General features: G+C 52.9%; 1 protein-coding gene across 1 annotated transcript; it reads right to left on the bottom strand.

Annotated features, from left to right (window-relative positions):
- Positions 1 to 9612: 9612 nt before the first annotated feature.
- On the bottom strand, positions 9613 to 24168 carry PIN1 (peptidylprolyl cis/trans isomerase, NIMA-interacting 1). The gene is made up of 4 exons (XM_054051863.1): positions 24036 to 24168; positions 21495 to 21695; positions 15671 to 15781; positions 9613 to 10837 (listed from the first exon to the last, which is right to left on the bottom strand). Exons 1-4 carry the CDS (start codon positions 24091 to 24093, stop codon positions 10728 to 10730), a joined length of 480 nt encoding a protein of 159 aa, XP_053907838.1. The 5' UTR covers positions 24094 to 24168; the 3' UTR covers positions 9613 to 10727.
- Positions 24169 to 24615: the final 447 nt, after the last annotated feature.

Here is a 24615-nt window from a genome sequence, read left to right as displayed (position 1 = left end):
CCAACACAAACCCTTTTATAATTTCTCTTGCTTAAAGCTTCCAGTCCTTGCGTCTCACCCCGGCTTTTCCCTACCGGAGTCAGAGATGTGAGCACCCCTCCCAGAAGAACCTGACACCAGGCAGAGATGCAGGAGAAGCCTCCAATCCCCTTAAAAAAACCCGGAACAATCCTTTCCAGGGTGTTTTTCCAATGCTGTAGAGTTGGAAATATTTGTTTGGAGCTGGTGGGTTTAATGGGTGAACCGAAAGCCATAAACCCAGGCATTAATTGGCTCAGGGAAAAAATGAAACAGGCTGAGCTCTGACTCTGGATGTTCTGCAGCTCCCATCAGCTCACCGGGGCTGACGAGGACGTGGAATGTGCAGAGCGAGTGGTGATTAATCATTACGGTCGGTACTTTAGGAGGAAGGGAAAATAAGCAAACAACCCACTAGGAAAAAATGGGTTGGCAGCTGGGAAAATGTATAACTTCTCTGTAATGAGGAGGACTGGAGGGTTCGGTGCTGCAGAGGGGGAAGAGCAGCAGGCAGCTCCTTTCCTGGACATCTCCAAGCTGGTCCTGCATCCCAGGGCTGCTTCCATGCTGCTGCATCGCCTGCCGCGGCTGGATTGCTTCCAGGAGGGAGCTCGGACCTGGCGTCCTCAGGGACAGGGACCAGCAGAGCCCAGCTGGTGCCGGTGCCCAAAGCAGATGGAAGCCAAACCTTGAGGACAGCAACCACCTTTGGAAAGAAGAAGGTTTAATTCAGGTGTCTGAGCATTCTTTCCCTCTGGCAGGAGAAGCCGGGAGCGCTGGGGCTGCTCAGCAGGAACCAAGCGCCGGAGCCAGGCAGCGCTTGTGCTTCTACACTGAACCAACACGAGCAGTTTTCTAAGCCTTCCGTCCATCCCAGGGCCTTTCTCCTCCATCCCAGAGCTTCCTCCTCCATCCAACTGCCTCCCAGCTCCATCCCAGAGCCTTTCTCCTCCACCCTAGAGCTTCCTCCTCCATCCAGCTGCCTCCCAGCTCCATCCCAGAGCCTTTCTCCTCCACCCCAGAGCTTCCTCCTCCATCCAACTGCCTCCCAGCTCCATCCCAGAGCCTTTCTCCTCCACCCCAGAGCTTCCTCCTCCATCCAACTGCCTCCCAGATCCATCCCAGGGCCTTTCTCCTCCATCCCAGAGCTTCCTCCTCCATCCAACTGCCTCCCAGATCCATCCCAGGGCCTTTCTCCTCCATCCCAGAGCTTCCTCCTCCATCCAACTGCCTTTCCATCCCATCCCAGGGCCTTTCTCCTCCACCCCAGAGCTTCCTCCTCCATCCAACTGCCTCCCAGATCCATCCCAGGGCCTTTCTCCTCCACCCCAGAGCTTCCTCCTCCATCCAACTGCCTCCCAGCTCCATCCCAGGGCTTCCTCCTCCATCCAACTGCCTTTCCATCCCATCCCAGGGCCTTTCTCCTCTACCCCAGAGCTTCCTCCTCCATCCAACTGCCTCCCAGATCCATCCCAGAGCTTCCTCCTCCATCCAACTGCCTCCTAGATCCATCCCAGAGCCTTTCTCCTTCACCCCAGAGCTTCCTCCTCCATCCAACTGCCTCCCAGATCCATCCCAGAGCTTCCTCCTCCATCCAACTGCCTCCCAGCTCCATCCCAGAGCCTTTCTCCTCCACCCCAGAGCTTCCTCCTCCATCCAACCGCCTCCCAGCTCCATCCCAGGGCCTTTCTCCCCCACCCCAGAGCTTCCTCCTCCATCCAACTGCCTCCCAGATCCATCCCAGAGCTTCCTCCTCCATCCAACCGCCTCCCAGCTCCATCCCAGGGCCTTTCTCCCCCACCCCAGAGCTTCCTCCTCCATCCAACTGCCTCCCAGATCCATCCCAGAGCTTCCTCCTCCATCCAACTGCCTCCTAGATCCATCCCAGAGCCTTTCTCCTTCACCCCAGAGCTTCCTCCTCCATCCAACTGCCTCCCAGATCCATCCCAGAGCTTCCTCCTCCATCCAACTGCCTCCCAGCTCCATCCCAGAGCCTTTCTCCTCCACCCCAGAGCTTCCTCCTCCATCCAACCGCCTCCCAGCTCCATCCCAGGGCCTTTCTCCCCCACCCCAGAGCTTCCTCCTCCATCCAACTGCCTCCCAGATCCATCCCAGAGCTTCCTCCTCCATCCAACTGCCTCCCAGCTCCATCCCAGGGCCTTTCTCCCCCACCCCAGAGCTTCCTCCTCCATCCAACTGCCTCCCAGCTCCACCCCAGAGCTTCCTCCTCCATCCAACTGCCTCCCAGATCCATCCCAGGGCCTTTCTCCTCCACCCCAGAGCTTCCTCCTCCATCCAACTGCCTCCCAGCTCCGTCCCAGGGCCTTTCTCCTCCATCCCAGAGCTTCCTCCTCCATCCAACTGCCTCCCAGCTCCGTCCCAGGGCCTTTCTCCTCCATCCCAGAGCTTCCTCCTCCATCCAACTGCCTCCCAGCTCCATCCCAGAGCCTTTCTCCCCCACCCCAGAGCTTCCACCTCCATCCAACTGCCTCCCAGGTCCATCCCAGAGCTTCCTCCTCCATCCAACTGCCTCCCAGCTCCATCCCAGGGCCTTTCTCCTCCATCCCACTGCCTCCTCACCCCATCCCATCCCAGATCCATCCCCACCAGGCAAGCTTCCAGCCTGGCTGGGAGCAGCACGGAGCCTGTGGACGGTGAATGCCCACCACCCTTCTCTTTTCCACCTTCAAAGCAACCAGGGATGAAGGCAGGAGGCTGGATCAGAATTAGGGTAACGATCTCCCCGTTAGTATTTCCCTCCTCATGTCCTGTTAGAAGCAGAACGACACGCAGGAAGGCGGCTGCGATGCATTCGGGACAGAAAAGCAGCCGCTTTCAAATAACGAGAGTAATAAAATAACGTTGGAAAGCAAAGTTGGCGAATTTTGTGACCTAGCAAGAACAAAAGGTGCTTTAGAATCCCCCGTGGGGGCTGCTGTCAGGACAAGGGCTGCCAACCCCCGAGCATCCGGATAAAGAAGGAAAGGCAGGAGCAGTGACGAGGGGGGAGAAGGAAACCTCGCTCGGCTGAAGCGAAGGCCACCGGAATCTTCGTCCCATTTAAATGTTCTTTGAGACCTTTGATGGAAATAACGACCTAAATACCAGCCAGCGCTGGTGAAGATGAATAAATCATGGTTCCCCATCTATTATAGAGCAGCCGTCGGGCACACGGCACCCCAGGCTCCCTGCTCAGGTCCTGCTCCCACCGCTCACGTGGGCAAAGAGCAGAGGTGGCAAACGCCTGGAGGAACTCAGCTGTATTGCTGAGCCGATATTTCTCTTCCCTGTTTTTACGTCTCCGAGTCCGCGGGAGCTCCTGTGAATTGCTCAATTCAGCATTGGTGGAGACTGGAAAGCATCCAACACGGCTCGGTCGTGCCGTGGGTGGTTTGTTATGGGGATAAAGCTGCGGCATCGAGACAGACATCGCCGAGACAGACAGACAGCCCTGGGACAGACAGACAGCCCCGGGACAGACAGACAGCCCTGGCCACGGGGCAGCTCACCAACTGGGAACGGACCCGGGAAAGAGAAGCGAAGTCAGGAGCTGAGCTGGGAAGGGACAAGGGAAAGAGAAGCAAAGTTGTTCAACGCGGAGAAGGCTCCAAGAAGACCTTAGAGCAGCCTCCAGCATGGAAAGGGGCTCCAAGAAAGCTGGGGAGAGGCTCTTGATCAAGGAGTGCTGGGATGAGGGGAACGGTTTGGGGCTGAAAAAGGAGAGATTGAGGTGAGATCTTTGGGAGAACTGTTCTCCTTTGAGGGTGGGGAGCCCTGGCGCCGGCGGCATCATCCCTGGAGGTGTTGAAGGCCAGGTTGGATGGGACTTGGAGCAACCTGATCCAGTGGGAGGTGTCCTTGCCCCATGGCAGGGGGTGGAACTGGATGGGCTTTGAGGTCCCTTCCAACCCAAACCGTTCCAGGATTCTGTGATTCTCAGGCAAACCCAGCACGTTGCAAACATTGGGCTCGAGCATCCCAACCCCTCTAAGCACATGTGGGGCTTTCCGGCAGCCCCTCTGCTGTGCAGACTCAGCTCCCAACCCTGCAGCAAACGCGCTACACCCTTCCAAGCCCAGGAAAAGCCAAAACACAGTGGAACAAGAAAATCCATCCCATCTCCAAGAAAGAACCTCACCCAAACCATCACTTCCCTCCCCAAAGCCTCCAGGATGCACAGAGCCCGCGGAGACGCAGAAGCCCAGGTCGTAGCAGCCAACCCTCGCTCTTCTTTAAGCTGGGAGTGCTGTAAACTAATTAGCAGGAAAGTTCATTACAAGCAGAGCTTAAACGCTCCAGCATCATCCTTGGAAGCTGCCAGCAGCTCTCCTGCAGCTGGCGGTGCCGTGCACGCCGATGGTTTGCCCAGACCCGGTAATGAAACGTGGGGTGGGGAGGGGGGGGGAAAACTCGGCAAATTAGATCCAGTTGATGATCCAATTAAGGTTATGTTTGGAGAAGGATTGGACGCAAACGACAGTCCCTGGGCAGATGGCACGCTGAGAGGCAGCGCGCACAAAATGGCCCTGCAGGGAGCGCGGGGGGTTGGGGAGATGCGTGTGGTTCCGTCTTTGTACAACAGCTCAAGAGCTACATCTAGAGGTCCAGGAGCCTTTCAAAGTGGGACCTGCAAAGGGCTTAATGAGGGATATCGCCCTTAGAATCATAGAACCATTAATGAGGGATATCGCTTCTCAGAATCCTAGAATCGTGGAATACTTTGGCTTGGAAGAAACTTCAAAGCTCATCCAGTTCCGCCCCAGGAACACCTCCCTCTGGATCAGGTTGCTCCAAGCCTCATCCAACCTGGCCTTGAAGACCTCCAAAGCACATTTTATCTTAACACAACGGCTTAAATGATCACAACGGCTGCTGCTGGTCAAGTGGTCGCCCTTTGCTTTCTGCTGCTGAACCCTCATTTTAAGGTGAACGGCTGCAGTTTGGCCAAAAATCCTCATGGCTTGAGAAACACAGTGACCTCGTGTCTCACTGGTTAGAGAGAAATAGGGTGGATTCATAGAATCATAGACTGGTTCGGGTTGGAAGGGACCTCAAAACCTATCCAGTTCCACCTCCTGCCATGGGCAGGGTCACCTCCCACTGGATCAGGTTGCTCCAAGCCCCATCCAACCTGGCCTTCAACACCTTCAGGGATGGAGCAGCCACCACTTCTCCAGGCAACCCATGCCAGAGCCTCTCCACCCTCACAGGAGAACATTTCTCCCCAAGATCTCCTATCAATCTCCCCTCTCGCAGCTCAAAACCGTTCCCCTCGTCGTGTGCCTGCACTCCTTGACCAAAAGCCCCTCCCCAGCTTTCCTGGAGCCCCTTTCCTACTGGAAGCTTCTCTAAGGTCTCCCTGGAGCCTTTTCTTCTCCAAGCTGAACAACCCCAACTCTCCCAGCCTGTCCTCATAGCAGAGGTTCTCCAGCCCTCGCATCATCTCCATGGCCTCCTCTGGACTCGCTCCAACGGCTCCATGTCCTTCCTGGGCTGAGGACTCCAGAACTGGATGCAGGGCTCCGGGTTTGGTCTCTCCAGAACGGAGCAGAGGGGCAGAACCCCCTCCCTCACCGTGCTGGTCCCACAGCTTTGGATGCAGCCCAGGATCTGGTTGGCTGTGAGTGCACCTTTCTGGCTCGTGGAGCTTTGTTCCCTGCTCCACCGGAAGCTTTTTCCCCTCCAATGAAAAAAAAAACTTGTGTTTTTTTCTGGGGTAGAAATGACAACTACGAGCACTCTGTGTCCTCCTGAGCTCACCTTTCCACATGGAGCCCCAGCACCTTCTTCAAAGCCCGTCCAGACCCACCTGTGCACCCAAGCTTCCTTGTTTCCTCCACATAAACCTCTCAGTTGGTGCCAGAGATACATTTTTAATGGGACCGACACTGCTCCGATCCCTTCCCCAGGCTGAAAATGGGGAGCTGCTGCGTCACCAGCTCGAGGACAGGACTCTGGAGTCCCACCACGCCGCTTTAATAAGGCCGTTTGACAGAGATGGATGTGATTTCCTGCACCACGGTGATCACCAGCTGGCGCGGGCTGCCCTCTCCGTGGGCACAGAAAACATTCCATGGATTTGGCAGGCAGAAAATGAGATGAGCTCGGTCTTGGGGAAGCAGCAAGGGGGCTTCCCCATCCCTGCCTCCCTCGTGCCTTCAGCCTCCTTGATCCCACATGATTCCAGGCAGAGAGAGCTGGAATAAAGCATCCCTCTTCCATGCCTGCCTCCAACCCGGTTCCTGATCTCCTGGGATGCGACAGCCTCTTCCTCAGGCTCTGGAGAAGAACCAGAAGACATCCCTTAAATGATGCTTCTGAAGAAGTGAAGGCTTCAAACGCACTACAGTCAAAAGTGGTTACTGTTAGTGTCACGGCTCCAGCAACGTGTCCAAGGGTTGACACTTGCTTGGAGGACCCACGCCAGGGTTCCCTGCAGGAACGGGGTTAGATGGAGCTGCTCCATGACTCACACCAGGAATGACACTGGGATGTGAAGGCGAGCCGTGATGGCACGCCAAATCAGGTTATGATGGCACAGATGCTCACTGAGGGCAGCAACAAGCTCGTGTTCCCTGAGGAAAGGGCACGAGTCCAGAGCAGTTCACGGTTCAGGACCTTTGCAAAGCGATAAAGAACCCAAATCCTGAGACAACCAACACCAACGGGATGAGAGACCTGGCTCTGCTGAGGATGAGGGGAGACCTCATTGCTCTCCCCAGGAATAAGCGATGGGATAAGAGGAAATGGCCCCGAGTTGCGCTAGGAGAGGTTTAGGTTGGATATTGGGAAAAATATCCCAAGAAGATACTGGTGGTGAAGAGTGGTGAAGCATTGGAAGCAGCTGCACAGGGCAGTGGTGCAGTCTCCATTCCTGGAGTGGTTCAAACCATGTGGAACTGTGGCACCTGGGGACACGGTTTGGTGGTGTTGAGTTGATAGTTGGACTGGATGAGCTTGGAGGGCTTTTCCAACCTTGATTCCGTGATTCCAAGCTATGCACAGAGCCATGGGAGAAGCTCCCATCCTCCTTGCTCTGCTGAGTGTTTCAGCAAGATCTTGCTGCCAGGAGATGGAAGGGCCAAGCCAAAATGGCATCACCAAAGACCTAACTACCCCGGCGTAGCTCTCCTCGGCACAGAAAAGGTCTGGATGTGGCCAATTCACAACAACACTGAGACCCGAGAGCCTCTAAGCTGACTTACTACACAAATTCCACCTTTAATGCCACTGGCAGGGTATTCCAAGGGCATTTATTCTTCCCTGGGGGGTTGCTTGGACCCCAAGATAGCCAGAACCCCACAAACTGTTGCCTCTCTGCTCTGGGAGACCTCAGCTGGAGCCCTGCATCCAGTTCTGGAGTTCTCAGTAGAGGAAGGACATTGAGTTGTTGGAGTCTAGAGAAGGCCATGGAGATGATGTGCGGGCTGGAGAATGAGTCTGGGAGAGTTGGGGTTGTTCAGCCGGGAGAAGAGAAGGCTCCAAAGGAGATCTTAAAGCAGCTTCTTTTACGGAAGAGGGGCTCCAGGAAAGCTGGAGAGGGGCTCTTGATCAGGGAGTGCAGGGATAGGACAAGGGGAACAGTTTTGAGCTGCGAGAGGGGAGATTGAGATGAGATCTTAGGGAGAAATGTTCTCCTGTGAGGGTGGGGAGGCCCTGGCCCAGGTTGCCCAGAGCAGTGGTGGCTGCCCCATCCCTGGAGGTGTTGAAGACCACGTTGTACGGGGCTTGGAGCAACTGGGTCCAGTGGAAGGTATCCCTGCCCATGGCAGGGGGTGGAACTGGATGGGCTTTGAGGTCCTTTCCAACCCAAACCATTCCGGGATTCTGTGAATTGTCATGTTTTAGGGTGCTTGCAACCATCGTAAACGTCCCAACCATAGTCAAAGACCTTTTTGAAGCCAGCGCCTTCCCACAAGCTCCTCATCCATTCCAAGCCTACAGCAGTAAAAGAAAATCCCCAGTAGCATCTTAACGTCCACCATCGTGATTTTTCCTGGCCACAGACATCTCCTCAACCCTTCACTCCCTGCCCTGCAACGAGGCTCCAAACCAGCACCAGGATCACCTCGACGCAGCACGAACGTCGAAGAAGCAAAATCCCTGCAGCCATAAAATTCCACTCACCTGCCGCTGCTTTTGCTGCATCACCACATCTCCAGGCAGAGATGACATCTTCGCTTCCCTTGGTTTCCCTTTGATCCCGCTTTCCTGATACCACGCAGCTATTTGAAGTAATTTCTCTTTTTGAAGTTCTCACCTGCTTGTCACCCTGAGCTGGATATTTCTCATTTGAGTTTATTTTATTGTTTTAAATCGATGCGTAGCTATGGAAACCAACTTTTAGCCGATGCACGGGAGCTTTCTGTCTTCCCCAGCACAGCCAGTGAAAAGCAGAACTGCAAACGATAGTTATTTTGGTGTCAATGAGCACAGGAATTGGAGAGAGGATGGAGATGCTGCCTTTTCCAGCTCCAAGATGGGAGTTTTTAGGGCAAAAAAAAAAGTTAGGAGCCACTCACCGTAATGGTTGATTTCATACCAGGAACACCTGAATCTGGAGAAGTGAGAAGAGGGAGGAAGCACCTATTAAATCACAGTGGAGTCATTGTGGGTGGAGAACGGATTGGGAGCAGCCCTGAGGAGAAGGACTTGGGATGCTGGGGGAGGAAAAGCTTCACATGAGCCAAAGTGCACTCACAGCCCAAAAAGCACAACCAGATCCTGGGCTGCATCCAAAGCAGCCCCAAAGTGGGACCAACAGGAGATTCTTCCCCTCTGCTCCGCTCTGGAGAGACCAAACCTGGAGGTCCGCATCCAGTTCTGGAGACCTCAGCATGGGAAGGACATGGAGCTGGTGGAGCGAGACCAGAGGTGACCATGGAGATGATGCGAGGGCGGGAGAACCTCACCCCTATGAGGACAGGCTGAGAGAGTTGGGATTGTTCAGCCTGGAGAAGGCTTTGAGGGGACCTCAGAGCAGCTTCCATTATGGAAAGAGGCCTCTAGGAAAGCTGGGGAAGGGCTCTTGATCAGGGAGTGCAGGGATAGGATGAGGGGGAATGATCTTCAGCTGTAAGAGGGGAGATTGAGATGACACCTTAGGGAGAAATGGTTCACCACGAGGTTGGGGAGGCACAGATTGCCTTGAGAAGTGGTGGCGGCCCCATCCCTGGAGGTGTTGAAGGCCAGGTTGGATTAGGCTTGAGCAACCTGACCCAGTAGAAGGTGTCCCTGCCCACGGTAGGGGTTGGAACTGGACAGGCTTTGAGGTCCCTTCCAACCGAAACCACTGCCATGATTCTGTTTCCATGATTCTGTTTTACCTTTTCTGCAGTAGCGCCTCGTCCTGGGATTGAAACGACTCTCATGAAACAAGGCGTCACCTTGATAAAGCACCACAACCAAGAATAAAAACATCAGCTTAAGACCAAGTTGCAGATGTTTTTTTGTAACGCATTTCCATTTTGGGACTTCAAATTAAACCCCTCGCAAGCCCCAACTCAGCACAAACCACAGAGGGTTTTGTCTGTTCCAATAGAAGCAACGAGATCTCTGCAGGCAAAGGAAGAGAAATAATCAATACTGGAGCTCTTGAAATGTTTAACTGGAGAGGGCTTTATTTTCTGCTTAAGAGAATCAGAACTCGACAGCTGGGTTGCACTGGACCAAAGCTGGGATTTGGGTTTTCCCTGTTTTTGTATTTCGCTAAACAGAAGCAATGCGGTGAAACCAGAAAACAACAACTTTACAGTGCTTAAACCACGAGCGGATTGAGAGGAGCTTGAGAACAAAAGAAAAAGAGCCTTCTAGCTACAACTGAAAATCCACAACACAGCCCGCCCTACGGAATGGCACCGCCGTGGCTTAAGAATGGAGTGGTTTCGGGCTGGGATGGGAAGCACACAGCATCTTACGTACCGCTACGCAGCTCAGGGCTGGCTACCGCTCTTCCTGCAGTGGGAACTACTGGCCATTAGCCTCTCGCGTTTCGGAATCAGAACCAAAAGGCATCTTCAAGTTTTCAAGTCAATGGCAGGAGCAGAGAAAGCTCCTGGTGCCACTGCGGGAGGGGACGGAGGGAGGATCCTTGCGAAGACAGCTGCATTACGGAAGCTACGGACGGAGAGCGAGCCTCACGCTAAGCTGGCTCACCCTTTGATATCTTAACGGTCAATTTGTGGATGGCTTTGATAAATCAGTTCTACAAACGGAGCAGAGCGGGCTGCAGAGCAAACGCCGTCCCATGGGGTTAAGCAAACATGCAGAGGGAGGGGGGAGTTCATTCCACCGTAGCGCCGGAGTTCTCCAGTCGGCTTCGCTGCAATAAATACTCGGCGTCTCTACCGGGGGTGGATGTGGGAAGCGCTGAGGGGTGACCTTTAGCATCGACGATTCCTCGGCTTCGAAGCCGCGTCAGTATAACTCAAGCAGCTGTGGCATGCCAGAAACGTCGGGTTTGAACATTCTCTCTGCCGATGAAAGATGTTGCTGTCTTAATTTCGATTGCATTCTCACCCTCGGCTACGCATCTCTGCAGGTGACAAACACGGTGTCGGGTGCCACAGAACAGACTGAGATATGAAATGAGCTTGGTGTTTAAACTGGATATGAAGTTCACTTGGGAGAATGTAGGGTTGGAGTAGGTTTTGTGTTTCGTTTCCTTTTCTTCCCCTCGCCCTTTCCTTTCGACGTGGCACCAAGGCACTTCACTCTGTGCGTAGGATGATGTGGATCCCTGATTCTGTGAAAACCGGTCCGCTCATCTCGCCAGCCCTCAGTGCAAATGAGGCATCTTCAAAAGGTTTCTGCATCTGACCTGCAGAGAGCAGACAGCACACAGTTCAATTAAAGCCCCGCAACGAATAGAAGAGCTTTTGGAGCAAAGCCTCAAACGAAGGCAGCTTCCAGGCAAACAACAAAGTCACCAATTAATAACTCGCAGGGGGCGTTTGTTTTCATCAGCTACCAGAAGATGATTCAAAACAACTCATTCACACATGCACGTACACAGAGCTTTTAAACAGGGGGTGCGGGGTGGTTGACAGGCTGCAGGGAAGGGATGGAATCCAGACGGAAGGGATGGATCCAGAGGGAAGGGATGGAATCCAGAAGGAAGGGATGGAATCCAGATGGAAGGGATGAATCCAGACGGAAGGGATGAATCCAGAAGGAAGGGATGGAATCCAGAAGGAAGGGATGGAATGGAATATAGAGGGAAGGGATGGAATCCAGAGGGACCCGGACAGGCTGGAGAAGTGGGAATGTGTGAACATCACAAAGTTCAACAAGGCCAAGTGCAAGGTCATACACTGGTGTCAGGACAATCCCAAGAACAAATCCAGGCTGGGTGCAGAATGCATTCGGAGCAGCCCTGAGGAGAAGGACTTGGGGTGCTGGGGGAGGAAAAGCTCCACAGGGGACCTTAGAGCAGCTTCCAGTATGGAAAGGGGCTCCAGGAAAGCTGGGCAGGGGCTCTTGATCAGGAAGTGCACGGACAGAATGAGGGGAATGGTTTTCAGCAGAAAGAGGGGAGATTGATATGAGATCTCATGGAGAAATGTTCTCCTGTGAGGGTGGGGAGGCCCTGGCACAGGTTAACCAGAGAAGTCATGGATGTCCCATCCCTGGTGGTGTTGAAGACCAGGTTGGATGGGGCTTGGAGCAACCTGATCCACTGGCAGGTGTCCCTGCCCAGGGACCCTGGAGGGTGGAACTGGATGGGCTTTCAGGTCCCTTCCACCCCAAAGCATTCTACGACTCAGATCTCACAGCCATCGACGCAGCAAGGAAAGGCACTTGGAGAGCTGCAGACCCAAAAGGCAGAGGAGATCTGCTCTGCAGCCTCGCTGGCACAAGCGAATGTTTGTCTTCCAGGCTCCTGTGCCCTCCAGGTTGGCAGGGGGAATGGATGCGGTGTGCATTACAAGCTGTGCTAAATAATTGACAAGGCACATGCGGATAATGTCATGACCCAGATAAGAATCGCTTTCAAGGTTCCAGTCTCCAAGTCAGGAGGTTTAATAATCCAGGCTCAGGAAAGCCAGAAGAGCTCAGGGGAAGGACCCTGCACAGGGATCGAGAAGCGGAACTACTGCAGCTCTGCGGCAGGAGGAATATGTGGCACAAGCCTCAGCCAGAATAATTCAAGTCAATAGGACACCAGCAAGCAGAGAGGGGCTCAAGGGGGATGGTATTTCTGCCCTGTTTCCTGGGACAGAAATGAAAGCAGAGAAACCAGACAAAATCATCATAGAATCATGACATGGTTTGGGTGGGAAGGGACCTCAAAGCCCATCCGGTTCCACCCCCTGCCATGGGCAGGGACACTTCCCACTGGATCAGGGGCTCCAAGCTCCATCCAACCTGGCCTTGAACTCCTCCAGGGATGGAGCAGCCACCACTGCTCTGGGCAACCTGGGCCAGGGCCTCCCCACCCTCAAAGGAAAAAATTATCCCTAAGATCTCACCTCAACATCTTCTCTTTCAGCTGAAAACTATTCCTCTCATCTTACCTTTGCACTCCCTGATCAAGAGCACCTCCACAACTTTCCTGGATCCCCTTTCCACACTGGAAGCTGCTCTAAGGTCTCCCCGCAGCCTTCTCTTCTTGAGGCTGAACAACCCCAAGTCTCCCAGACTCGTACAGGAGGCTCTCCAGCCCTCGGATCATCCCCGTGGCCTCCTCTGGACTCGCTCCACCAGCTCCATGTCCTTCCTGTGCTGAGGATTCCAGAAGTGGACACAGGGTAATAAGGTTTTACTGTTCCACACAGGTCTCAGTGCCACCAGGGAACTCTCAGAGGGAGATGATGCCTGTGAGAGAAGGCCAGGAGGTGAAGGAACCCAGAACAGAGGGAACCTTCACTCTCTGCTCCTAGCACCACCCACGCTTGCAAAGCTTGCTTCGAGACACCAGAGAAGATGTTCAGCCAAAACCACACCATCCTGTAAGTTGATGACACTGTCTCCAAGCTCCGAGGCAGTGCGGTAGCTTCACCCTCTGCAGCACATTAGGAAAGGGCTGCAGGAAGATTCCCGACAGCCTGATCAGCAACAGATTGCAATGATATCCTCATCTCTCTGCAAACTAAACCTTCCCAATCCCTCTAACAACCAGAAATCCCAGCAGCAGCTCCAGAATTTATGCTTTCTTTCAGGCCCTCCAACCATCCGTGCCCTGCTCGAGGCAGCTGGATGCCTCAAAGCCATTTAGGTCCTCTTTCAGGATCAATCACAGCTTCAGCTCGGGATCTTCCCCCTTCCAGAAGTGTTTTATTACTGATGCATTCGGCTTTGCAGAGTTTCTCTTCTCTCACTTCAGCATTTTGATTAATTACGAGGTGACACAGGCAGCTTGCCTGGCTCCCAAGCTCCAAGTTACAAAGCCACCGTCATTCATTTGTCAGGTAGCCCTGAATTTTTGGGTTATTTTCCACTAGGACCTGAAATCTTTCCTTCAGCTGAGGGAACAGCCTCCCCGCTGCGCCACCATGGTCCTCCTTGAGCAGAAACATGACTTATGTGAAGGGTTTCAAGAAGACAAATTGAAATGTTTTAATAACTTCAGCTCCAACGTACCCAGAGCACCAAGTTCTAAAAAATTAGATTTTCAGCCTAGGATTATAAAACCCAAAAAGGGAGGAAGGGAGGGAGGGGGATGGAGCAAGAACTTGGATTTTGGCCACTGCGCAGGGTGTCAATGCCATCTAGTGGAACCCACTTCTGGCAATATTTTGGAGGAAAAAACTGAATCTTTCTGTTTATCTGCATAGAGCTCAAAGAGCTGAGCATCTGCTGAAGCCCAACCAGCAGATGTGGCACCCCAGGATTAAAGCTTCGTTACCTACGAATCCATAAATCGTTCCTGTTCAGCCCTGTCTGAGAGAATCTGTGAGGCAGCAACTGCTGAATAATAGATTCAGTTGGGTTGGAAGGGACCTCAAAGCCCATTCAGTTCCAATTCCATGGGCAGAGACACTTCCCACTGAATCAGGTTGCTCCAAGCTCCGTCCAACCTGGCCTTCAACACCTCCAGGGATGGGAGCAGTGATTAAAAACAGTAGCTTGGAGGTAGAAAATCACCCCAAAATACATTCCTGAATGCAGCTTCTCCTATCAAAGTCAGGTGGACTTCAGGTAACAGAACATGAAAGAACAACTCAGGAGCACAACGGTTCTGGGAGCGGCTGAGGGCCCTGGGGTTGTTTAGCCTGGAGAAGAGGAGGCTGAAGGGAGACCTCATTGCTCTGAGCAGCTCCCAGAAAGGAGGCTGCGGTGAGGCTGGGCTCTTCTCCCAAGGAAGAAGCGATGGGATGAGAGGAAATGGCCTCAAGTTGCGCCAGGGGAGCTTTAGGTTGGATATTGGGGGAAAATTCCTTTACCAGAAGAGCGATGAAGCCTTGGAAGTGGCTGCGCAGGGCAGTGGTGGAGTCTCCATCGCTGGAGGGGTTCCAAACTTATGAAGAAGTGGCACCTGGGGACATGGTTTAGTGGTATTGAGCTGATGGCTGGACTGGATGAGCTGACCGGTTCCAACCTCACTGATTCCATGACTGTATAACTCAGAAGCCCCTTCCGTGACTCCATCTGCAGCGAGCCTCACAGAACTCTATTTCTGAGTGTTTTCAACATCCCCAGGATATCCTACACAGGAGAAGAGCCCGGCACGGCGAGGGGGCTATGCCAACCCTCCTGCACAGGGTGGGAGCCTGAGAGGAGCTTCCAAATGCTTCTGTCCATGAACTGTGAGCGCAGGAACGATAATTCCTCTACAATAACACGCCAGGCTGCTGCTCACCCTTTCTGATGTCGCAGCTCTTCCTACAGATCTTCCTCTGGGACTGCTGCCAGCCCTAATAGCTTTGGAGCATGGATTAGAACAATAAATACGGCATTTTCTCTCCCTGGCAAGAACCTTTCTTGCCCATCTCCAAATAAAATATGCATGGGACACTCCCGCTATAAAGAGATTTGGGGCTGTTCTTTCGATATTGCAGCTGCACTCATGACATCGTTGCTTTAGATTTTCCTCCTGGTGGAAATGACTGCAAAAAGCAGCCAGAAGATCAAGCAAATGAGGTTTCAGCGATACGTATTCGCAGCCCCAAAGCTTCTCCAACAAATCTCATTAATGAGGACGCACCAATGAGCTTTTTGTTGTCACTCCAATCAATAATCCTGTAACAAAATCCTTCACTGACACCGTTATTGCAGCACGCTGCGGATCATTCCCGCTTCCACAATGTGTTAATAGCTTTCTCATCAAAGATTCCAATGTCAAATCATTTCTCTGACGTTAGACTTACCCGCTCCTTCCTTATTCACGGCTCATTATGCTGGGCAGCTGGATTGTCATTCAGTGTTGCTGGAAAATCCTTTTCCAGAGGGAAAAGCCAATTTCACGAAGGGCTTTTGCACAACATCTCCTCCCTGCCTAAGATAATATTATGGTTGCATTCCTAATCGGTTTAACTTCTCGGCATCAAGCTACATTTCCCGCACAGCGGGCTGCCTAGCACATCAATCCCATTTCCACGTTGATTCCTGAAGCAGTGGGGTGCATTCTTCAAGCCCTCCCCTGCCAAGATGATCAGCATCATCCCTGTAATCTCGATCCGGTGTTCACGCCACTTGGCCGAGCTCCACTTACCTCTTCCAAATGCACCGAGATCGCCTCCTGCTTTTGCCGAGCTGCAGTCACTGAACTGGGAAGCCAGGGATTCAAAATCCTCCTCTCCTGATTTTATCTTCTGGATGTAGCCTGTAAATAGAGGGAATAATTCAGTTAGGGGGAAGCAAAATGGGGAACGTCTCCCTGAAAAGCCTCATGTTAACCTTCACATCCGACATGAAGAATCATGGAACCACTGAAGTTGGAAAAGACCTTCAAGCTCATCCAGTCCAACTTTCAGCCCAATACCACCAAAACCTGTCCCCAAGTGCCGTGTCTCTTGTGTTTTGAGCCCCTGCAGGGATGGAGACTCCACCACTACCCTGCAGAGACACTTTCAAGGCTTGGCAACTCTTTCAGTGAAGGAATATTTCCCAATATCCAACGTAAACCTCCTCTGGCACAACTTGAGGCCACTTCCTCTCACCTCATCACTTGTTCTTTGGGAGCAAAGCCCAGGACCCACCTCACCACAACCTCCTTTCTGGAGCTGCTCAGAGCGATGAGGTCTCCCCTCAGCCTCCTCTTCTCCAGGATAAACAGCCCCAGGTTCCCCAGCCGCTCCCACAACCCTGGGCTCCAGACCCCTGCCAGCTCCGTCCCCCTACTTCTCCAGATGCTTTCCAGCCCCCAGTGTCCCTCTTGGAATGAGAGGCTCAAAACTGAACCCAGGATTCCAGGTGTGACCTCACAAGCTTCAAGACCAGGGGACAATCCCTTCCCTGCTCCTGCTGGCCAAGCCATGGCTGATCCAAGCCAGGATGCTGGTGGCCACCTTGGCCACCCAGGCCACTGCTCGTTCATGTTCAGAAAGGCACGAACAGCCACAGATCAAGGCTTCCAAACCTTTGGACTGATGGCAGAGCCAAAACTAAACCTCCACAACACCAAAAAGCACTTGTCCTGGGTTTGTTTTTCCATCTTTGCATCGTGGTGCAGTTCTACTTAAGATTCTATTAAATAAAAAAAATTGATTCCACCTCCCCCTGAAGCATGGGAATTCGTTATTGGGCTGGAAAATAGATGAGTTTTGATATCAGAAGGGCTCTCACCTTGGCAGAAGAATCCCCAAGGAGGGAATTATTTGTCAAGAGAGCTTTTTAAAAGGTCAGTGAAGAAATATTCATAGTCTTAACCAAGAGCTCTGGTTCTTTCCGGACTAGGGGAAACCTCCCTGAACCAGAAATCTGAAGACATGGATCAGATTTTCTAGCCAAAAGCTCACTATCGCTATTACAGAACCATTAATTACAGAAGAAAAGCCTCCTCCACAAAGTGGCATTCCAGCTTCCAACCCAAAGCAATTCTCCATCCCAAGTGAAATCCAGCTGAGCTTGGTTCTCACTCCAGATTTAAAGAGTCTTTGCTAAATAAACCTCAGCATGGGAAGGACACGGAGCTGGTGGAGCGAGGCCAGAGGAGGCCACGGAAATGATGTGAGGGCTGGAGAACCTCCCATCCAAGGGGAGACTGGGAGAGTTAGCCTGGAGAAGAGAAGGCTCCGAGGAGACCTTAGAGCAGCTTCCAGTATGGAAAGGGGCTTCAGTAAAGCTGGGGAGGTTGTCTTGATCAGGGATTGCAGGGATAGCATGAGGGGAACGGTTTTGAAGTGGAAGAGGGAAGATTGATGAGATCTTGGGGAGAAATGTCCTCCTGTGAAGGCAGGAAGGCCCTGGCCCAGGTTGCCTGGAGAAGTGGTGGCTGCCCCATCCCTGGAGGTGTTCCAGGCCACGTAGGATGGGGCTTGGAGCAACCTGATCAAGTGGGAGGTGTCCTCGCCCATGGCAGGGGGTAGAACTGGATGGGCTTTGAGGTCTGTTCCAACCTCAACCATCCCATGATTGCCTGATTCTATGAATCCATTCCATTTCACTTCAACTGGTGAAATACAAAGTCACGGTGTTTCTCAAACCATGGATGTTTTGGCCAAACTGCAGCCGTTCACCTTAACATGAGACTCCGGCCGCAAAGCAAAAGGTGACCACTGGACCAACAGCAGCGTTTTTATGCCATGAAGATCATTTAAGTCGTCACGTTAAGATAAAACTTCATATCCCAAACCCTGATCCCACCAGCTCGTTCCATAAGGGCACAGAGCAAACCAGTCACCTCCACGCCGGGTTATTAAAGACTCCGAATTTTATGTTAGCGAGCAGCCCGAGAGGAAAATACGCCTGTCAGTTGGATGAGGGTTTCCTTGGATAAAGCCTGAGGTGGCTGTTTCAAGGCATTTTCACCAGCATCTCACATCAAAACTTCAGTTCTGCAAAGTGGGATTAATGAGCCTTAACAATCTCAGCCACTTGGAACAAATTACGCGGATCAGGTGGTGTCCAGGTTTTAATAAACCACCCCTAAAAACGCTCCAGGGATAAGCAAAACAGAATAAGGGACGATTAGTGCCAAGAGGAAGAACGGATTGCACTGAAATGGGGAATTCTGGGGAAAAAGAACTTTCCAGGATTGAATTTTGGGATGAATCCCGCATAATTCTGCACCAAGGAACAGCAGGAAGATGCCGCAAGATGCTGATAACAAGCTGGAAGGCAGGGAAGTGCTGTGGGCAGGAAGGTGGATTGGAGGATTATAGGAGACCTGAATGCCAAGCAAGATCCGAGAACTCCAGGAGAAGGAACACAAGGATTCACAAAGCAATCTGCTTTAGCAGGAAGCGGAAGATGTAAAGGCGGAGTAATAACTCCAAAACAGGCTGTGTGGCTTTTAAATGAAGGAATGTGGCTCTGAAGTTGTGGAACTCTCTGCAGAGAGGAGAGCAGGGGTAGATGCCACCGGGGAAGGCGCTGCCGGGAACCAATCTGTACGATCAGACATCAGAACAAACTCAGGCTGGAGGAAGATTAATCGGAACTGAAGTGCAAAGGAGGGATGGAAACAGCAAAAGAGCTGACCTACATTCCAGATACTAAAAACCAGCATGCAAAGATGGACTGGTGAGGAGCAGGGCTCTCCAAGTGCACCGAGGGGTCAGCATCAATGAGACATTTCATGTAATTCCAAAATTAAAAGGGGGTCCAGGAAAGCTGGGGATGGGTCTTGATCAGGGAGTGCAGGGATAGGACAAGGGGAACGGGTTTGAGCTGAAAGAGGGGAGATTGAGATGAGAGCTTGGGGAGAAATGGTTCCTTGTGAGGGTGGAGAGGCCCTGGCCCAGGTTGCCCAGAGAAGTGGAGGCTGCCTCATCCCTGGAGGTGTTCAAGGCCAGGTTGGATGGGGCTTGGAGCAACCTGATCCAGTGCAAGGTGTCCCCACCCATGGCAGGGGGTGGAACTGGATGGGCTTTGAGGTCCCTTCCACCCAAACCATTCCCAGATTCCACAAATGCATCCTGTTTAACTGGTGACACACAAGGCCACCATCTTTCTCAAACCACGAATTCTTTGGAGGAACTGTGGCCATTCGCCTTAAAAATCAGACTCCAGTGGCAAAGCAAAGGGTGTCTGCTTGACCAACAGCAGGTTTTCTACACCATGAAGATCATTTAAGCCAACATATTAAGACAAAATGTGTGTTGGAGGTGTTCAAAGCCAGGCTGGATGGGGCTTGGAGCACCCTGATCCAGTGGGAGGTGTCCCTGTCCATAGAACTGGATGGGCTTTGAGGTTCTTTCCAATTCAAACCATTCCACGATTCTATGAATAAAACACTAACATAAGAAAGGACAGAAAGAGATCATAAGCATTATGTAGCTGGAAACTGGGTTTGTACGTGTCAGAGTAGAAATGGTTTGAAGTAACCTTCACAGGAAATTCAGGCAGAGTCCTCTCTGCCTCTTTAATTTCCAACGGATTAACAGTTATCCACAGATACCGAAGCCTTCCAGCCCTCCTGACTCGCTCCCCTTATTACCAGAGAAAAGCCAAAGGGAATATTTGACATCAGTCATGTTCACCTACGAAACCCATTTGTTTTTAGCATCATCTCCTTTCCTGTGGGAAGAAAGCACTCCCTGATCCAATTTCTTCCTTGGATTTTTATTGCACAGAGCATCAACACCAGAAATCTTGGACATAACCTATCGCCAAACACAACACGAACCGTGTAGTTTCAGCTGAAAACTGTCCCACTCATCCTACAACAATCTGATTCATTAAAAGAAATGAGAGAGAAAGGAGACAGACAGGGAATTCACAGCTCGAATCACAGAATCATTAAGGTTGGAAAAGAGCTCTCAGTGCATCCAGTCAAACCATCAACCCAACACCACCAAACCCTGTCCCCAAGTGCCACGGCTCCACGCTCTTTGAAACCCTCCAAGGACGGAGACACCACCGCTGCCCTGCGAAGCCACTTCCAAGGCTTTACCACTCTTCTAGGAAAGGAATGTTTCCCAATATCCAACCTAAACCTCCCCTGGTGCAACTTGAGGCCATTTCCTTCCATCCCATCGCTTGTTCCTTGGGAGAAAAGCCCAGCAACCCACCTCACCACAACTTCCTTTCCGGGAGCCACTTAGAGTGATGAAGTCTCCCCTCAGCCTCCTTTTCTCCAGACTAAAACCTCACATTCTACATCTCTCAGCTGTTCCCAGAACTCCTGTGCTCCAGATCCTTTCCGTTCTCTGGACGTGCTCGGACCCCTCAATGTCCCTCTTGGAGCGAGTGGCCCAAAACTCAATCCTGGATTCAAGGTGCTGAGCACAAGAGGACGATCCCTTCCCTACTGCTGGCCACACCATGGCTGATCCAAGCCACACCTCCCTCTATTTATCTCCACGCCAGTCTCAACTCCCTCCGCACAGCTCTCAGCTCCAAGCGTGCGTTCCGCTTTATCGCCTCCACTCACACCTTCTCAGCCACCCTAACCTGAAGGAGACAATTCCCAAAGACAATTCCCGTCTTCGCCAGTGAATTCAGTCAGAAGGTGGAAGCAGATACCACCTGCTGGCCACTGCCTTGCTGCTCCAAGTTATTTAGCAAAGACTTTTTCCTTCCCAGGGCTTCCAAACAAGGATTTATTGTTGTTTGGGACCGAGGGAAGGGCCAAAATACCCTCCCAATCTTTTCTCTCATCGCTGAAGCCATAAAAGATTCCCAGCCTGTATCCGCGTGCTCACAGCCAGCCTCGCTGCTGGAAAAGCTAGAGCTGCCTGCTTAAAATGGTCTCAGTTTCATCAACTCATCACTGGAAACGATTTAAACCTCACCCTAAACTCCTAAATTCTGCAATCCCAAGAAGTCAAAGACAGCAGGAAGAGCTGGAACTCACTTCCCCAAGATCAAAACTGACACTGACTCAATCCGACTGCTGGAGCTGTGAGGAGAAATCCAGGCTGCAGTTTCACCACCGCCTACTGTGAAGGTTCCTGACCTAGAACGCATAGGAAAAATCCAGAGCCGATCCCCTCTACAGCCTCCTGCGAGGATGGAAACATCAAGCAACTCAATTTGAAGCAGATGTTTAATTAGCACTGAACCTAAGCAGCTATTAGGGCAAGGAGGTGTGACATTAAATAAAAAGAAATGGTTAAAGATTTGATTTTAGCTTTAAATTATTTTATTTTCGATATAAAATACACATTTACAAATAGAAATACAAACAAACCTCAGATCACATCACAAATGGCCCCAAAAGGGATGACAGATGGGCTGGGACCTACCTTGAGTCAGTTAAAATCATTTATTCGAGTGGCTGGGCCACAGAGAATTCCAAGTTTAAACCACTTGGCTCAAAATCTATGCTCTAAACAAACCAAATTGCTCATACTGGGCACTAATTCCAGCCTCAAAATGCCTTTTCCCCCTTCAAAAGCCTCATCTCCTCTCTCTCTCCTGTATTTACTTGCCATTTATAAGCTCCAGCGCCTCATCTTTGGTCCGTGTGATCTTTTCCTGCCTCCAGGACGAGGGTCTCCTGGACTGGTTGTGTTTCACCAGGAGATGGGAACACCGCACTTTGCTGGGCTCCCCTTGCCCGTTCTTCCCGCTCCCGCTGGGCCGTTCCCACTGGCTGGCATTCGTGATGTGGTTGAAGTAATAAACCCGGCCTGTGGACAGAGAGAGGCAGCCGGGGTTAAAACAGCTCCTGGCAGACCCCCAAAATCAGTTTCTGACCCCTCCTCGTCCCCCTGAACCAGTTCATGACACCCAGAGTTCATTTCTAACCACAAGAATCAGCTTCTTAACACCACAATCACTTTCTGACACTGAGAATCTGCTTCTCAACCCCCAGAATCCATTTCTTAATGCCTAAAATCAATTTCTGACCCCGAGAAGCAGCTCCCCAGCCCCCCAAAGCAGCTTCTGACTCTCAAAACCAGCTCCCTGAGCCCCCAAACTAGTTTCTAAACCTGAGAATCAGATCCTCATTCCCCAGAATCAGTTTTTCACCTTGCAGATATGCTCTCCACCTCCAGAATCAGTTTCTGACCCTGAGAATCTCCTCCCTGGCCCCTAGAATCACTTTCTGAACCCCAGAATCTGCTTCTTGACCGCCAGAATCTACTTCTTGACTCCAATAATCAGTTTCCCAGCTGCATAAGTATAGATTTCTGCTCATCCTGGGCTGCATCCACATGATCGACTCAAACACACAAGGAAGGAAACACAACTTTACAACCTCACATAACTTCCTACGCAAGCGTTTCCATCGAGAAGGGCCTTTATTCACAGCAACAGCCCCAGCTGCCCTTCACCATATCGGTGTAAGCGGCGGCAAAATCCCCACTGACACAGCCAGAAACCACAAACAACCCCATGCAACCCCTGGCCATGGCCAAGAAGATGGAGAGTTGAGGGATTTCAGCACAAGGATAAGATTGTATTATCCTCCAGCCCAAATCCGAAGAGAAAAATAGTGTAAAGACTCTCTGAAGCACATCCGACAGCAAACAGAGAATCCTGGATTGGTTTGGGTTGGAAGGGACCTCAAAGCCCATTCAGTTCCAGCCCCTGCCATGGGCAGGGACACCTCCCACTGGATTCGGTTGCTCCAAGCCCCATCCAACCTGGCCTTCAACACCCCCAGGGATGGAGCAGCCACTACTTCTCGGGGCAACCCAGGCCAGGGCCTCCCCACCCTCACAGGAGAACGTTTCTCCCTAAGATCTCATCTCAATCTCCCCTCTTGCAGCTCAAAACTGTTCCCCTCGTCCTATCCCTGCACTCCTTGATCAAAAGTCCCTCCCCAGCTTTCCTGGAGCCCTTTTCCATACTGGAAGCTGCTCTAAGGTCTCCTCGCAGCCTCCTCTTCTCCAGGCTGAACAACCCCAACTCTCCCAGCCTGTCCTTGTATGGGAGGTGCTGCAGGCCCCCACCCCAGCCCCACAGATCCCACTAAGGCCCAGGACCGGGACCCCACTGGCCTCACTCGCAGCCCCCACTGAGGGCCAGAAGCCACCCCCCAGGTCCTGGGTCCCATTCACAGTCCCTCAGATCTCAATTGCAGCACCTCAGACCCCTCCTGACATCCAGCAACCCCCCCCAGCCCAACTTGCAGCCATTCAGACCCTGCTGAGCCCCAGACTGAGCCCACTCTGCTGTCCCCCTGCCCCACGCACAGCCCCTCAGACTCCACTGAGCCCCAGACCAAGCCCACCCTGCTGCCCCACAGCCCTACTCCCAGCCCCTCAGGCCCCACTAAGGCCCAGAAGCCACCCTGTAGCCCCACTCGCCACCCCACATTAGCCCTCCCATCCTGCTGCCCAACAGCCCTGTTCACAGCCCCCAAGGCCCCACAAAGTCCCAGATCACACCTCCTCAGCACCCCTTTGCAGCCCCCAGACCCCACTGAGCCCCAGATCAAGCCCACCCTGCTGCCCCCCAGTCCCACTCGCAGCCCCCCCAGGCCCACTGAAGCCCACTCTGCTGCCCCCCAGGCCCACTCGCAGCCCCCCCAGGCCCACTGAAGCCCCTCAAACGCCACTGAGCCCTAGACTGAGGCCACCCTGCTACCCCCCAGCCCCACTCCCAACCCCCCAGGCCCCACTGAGCCACAGACCGAGCCCTCCCCACCGCCCCCCGGCCCCATCTGCAGCCCCCCCGGCCCCACAGAGACCCAGACGGGGTTCATTCCGCCGCCCTCCCAGGCCCACAGGCCCCATTGAAGCCCAGAAGCTGCCTCCCATCCTCACTTGCAGCCCCCCCAGCCCCCCAAAAGGCCCAAATTACACCCCACCATCACCTTCCCCCACCCCACTCGCAGCCCCCTAGGCCCCACCGAGGCCCCACCGAGGCCCAGACCGGGCCCATCCCGCCACCCCCCGCCCTCGGCCACGCTCGCGTTCCCTGCAAGGCCCCAGGCCGGGCCCTCCCCGCCGCCCCCAGCCCCACTCGCAGCCTCCCAGGCCCCACCAAGCCACCGCTCGGTCCCTCACAGCCCCTCGTACCGGAGCTGCGGCTCATGCGCTTCTCCCAGCCCGCGGGCAGCTTCTCCTCCTCCGCCATCTTGCCTCGCCTGCACCGCCCGCCCTCGGCCCGGCCCTTAGTGGCGCTGGAGTGGGAGGGGCTAAAAACGCCGTTCCCGGCTTTCATTGGTTGCTGAGGAGGCAACGCCCACGCGTCTCGCATTTCTATTGGCTGAAACGCCTGCCCGTCAGGGGCAGCGCGAGGGCTGCCCGCACGTGACGCAGAAGCGGACGGTGGCCGCGGGTGGACAAAAGTCGTCGAGGAACAGCGCAGCGTTGCTCCAGTCCCGTTTACTGGCTCCTCGCTCCCCCGCGGACTCACAAAACGTGGAAAAACACCTTTATTATAAACCAGTTCAAGGCTCCAGCGTCACTCTTGCAGTGTTACAACCTCAACATGACTCCAGCTTGGCCATACCCACAGATAACAGGAACCTGAGCCCTCCAGCACCAGTTCTCCCAGCCTAGTTTGTTTTAACAATGTAATAATTGATGAACTTTTCCCTTCTGTGTTTTTTTCCAAGGCTTCTCGATGCAGCTGGGATTTTGTCCTTTGTTTCCA

Source organism: Cuculus canorus, chromosome 30 (assembly GCF_017976375.1).
Source record: "Cuculus canorus isolate bCucCan1 chromosome 30, bCucCan1.pri, whole genome shotgun sequence".
Taxonomy (NCBI): Eukaryota; Metazoa; Chordata; class Aves; order Cuculiformes; family Cuculidae; genus Cuculus; species Cuculus canorus.
Note: the sequence above shows the minus strand (reverse complement) of the source record. Positions and strands in the feature narration are given on the sequence as shown.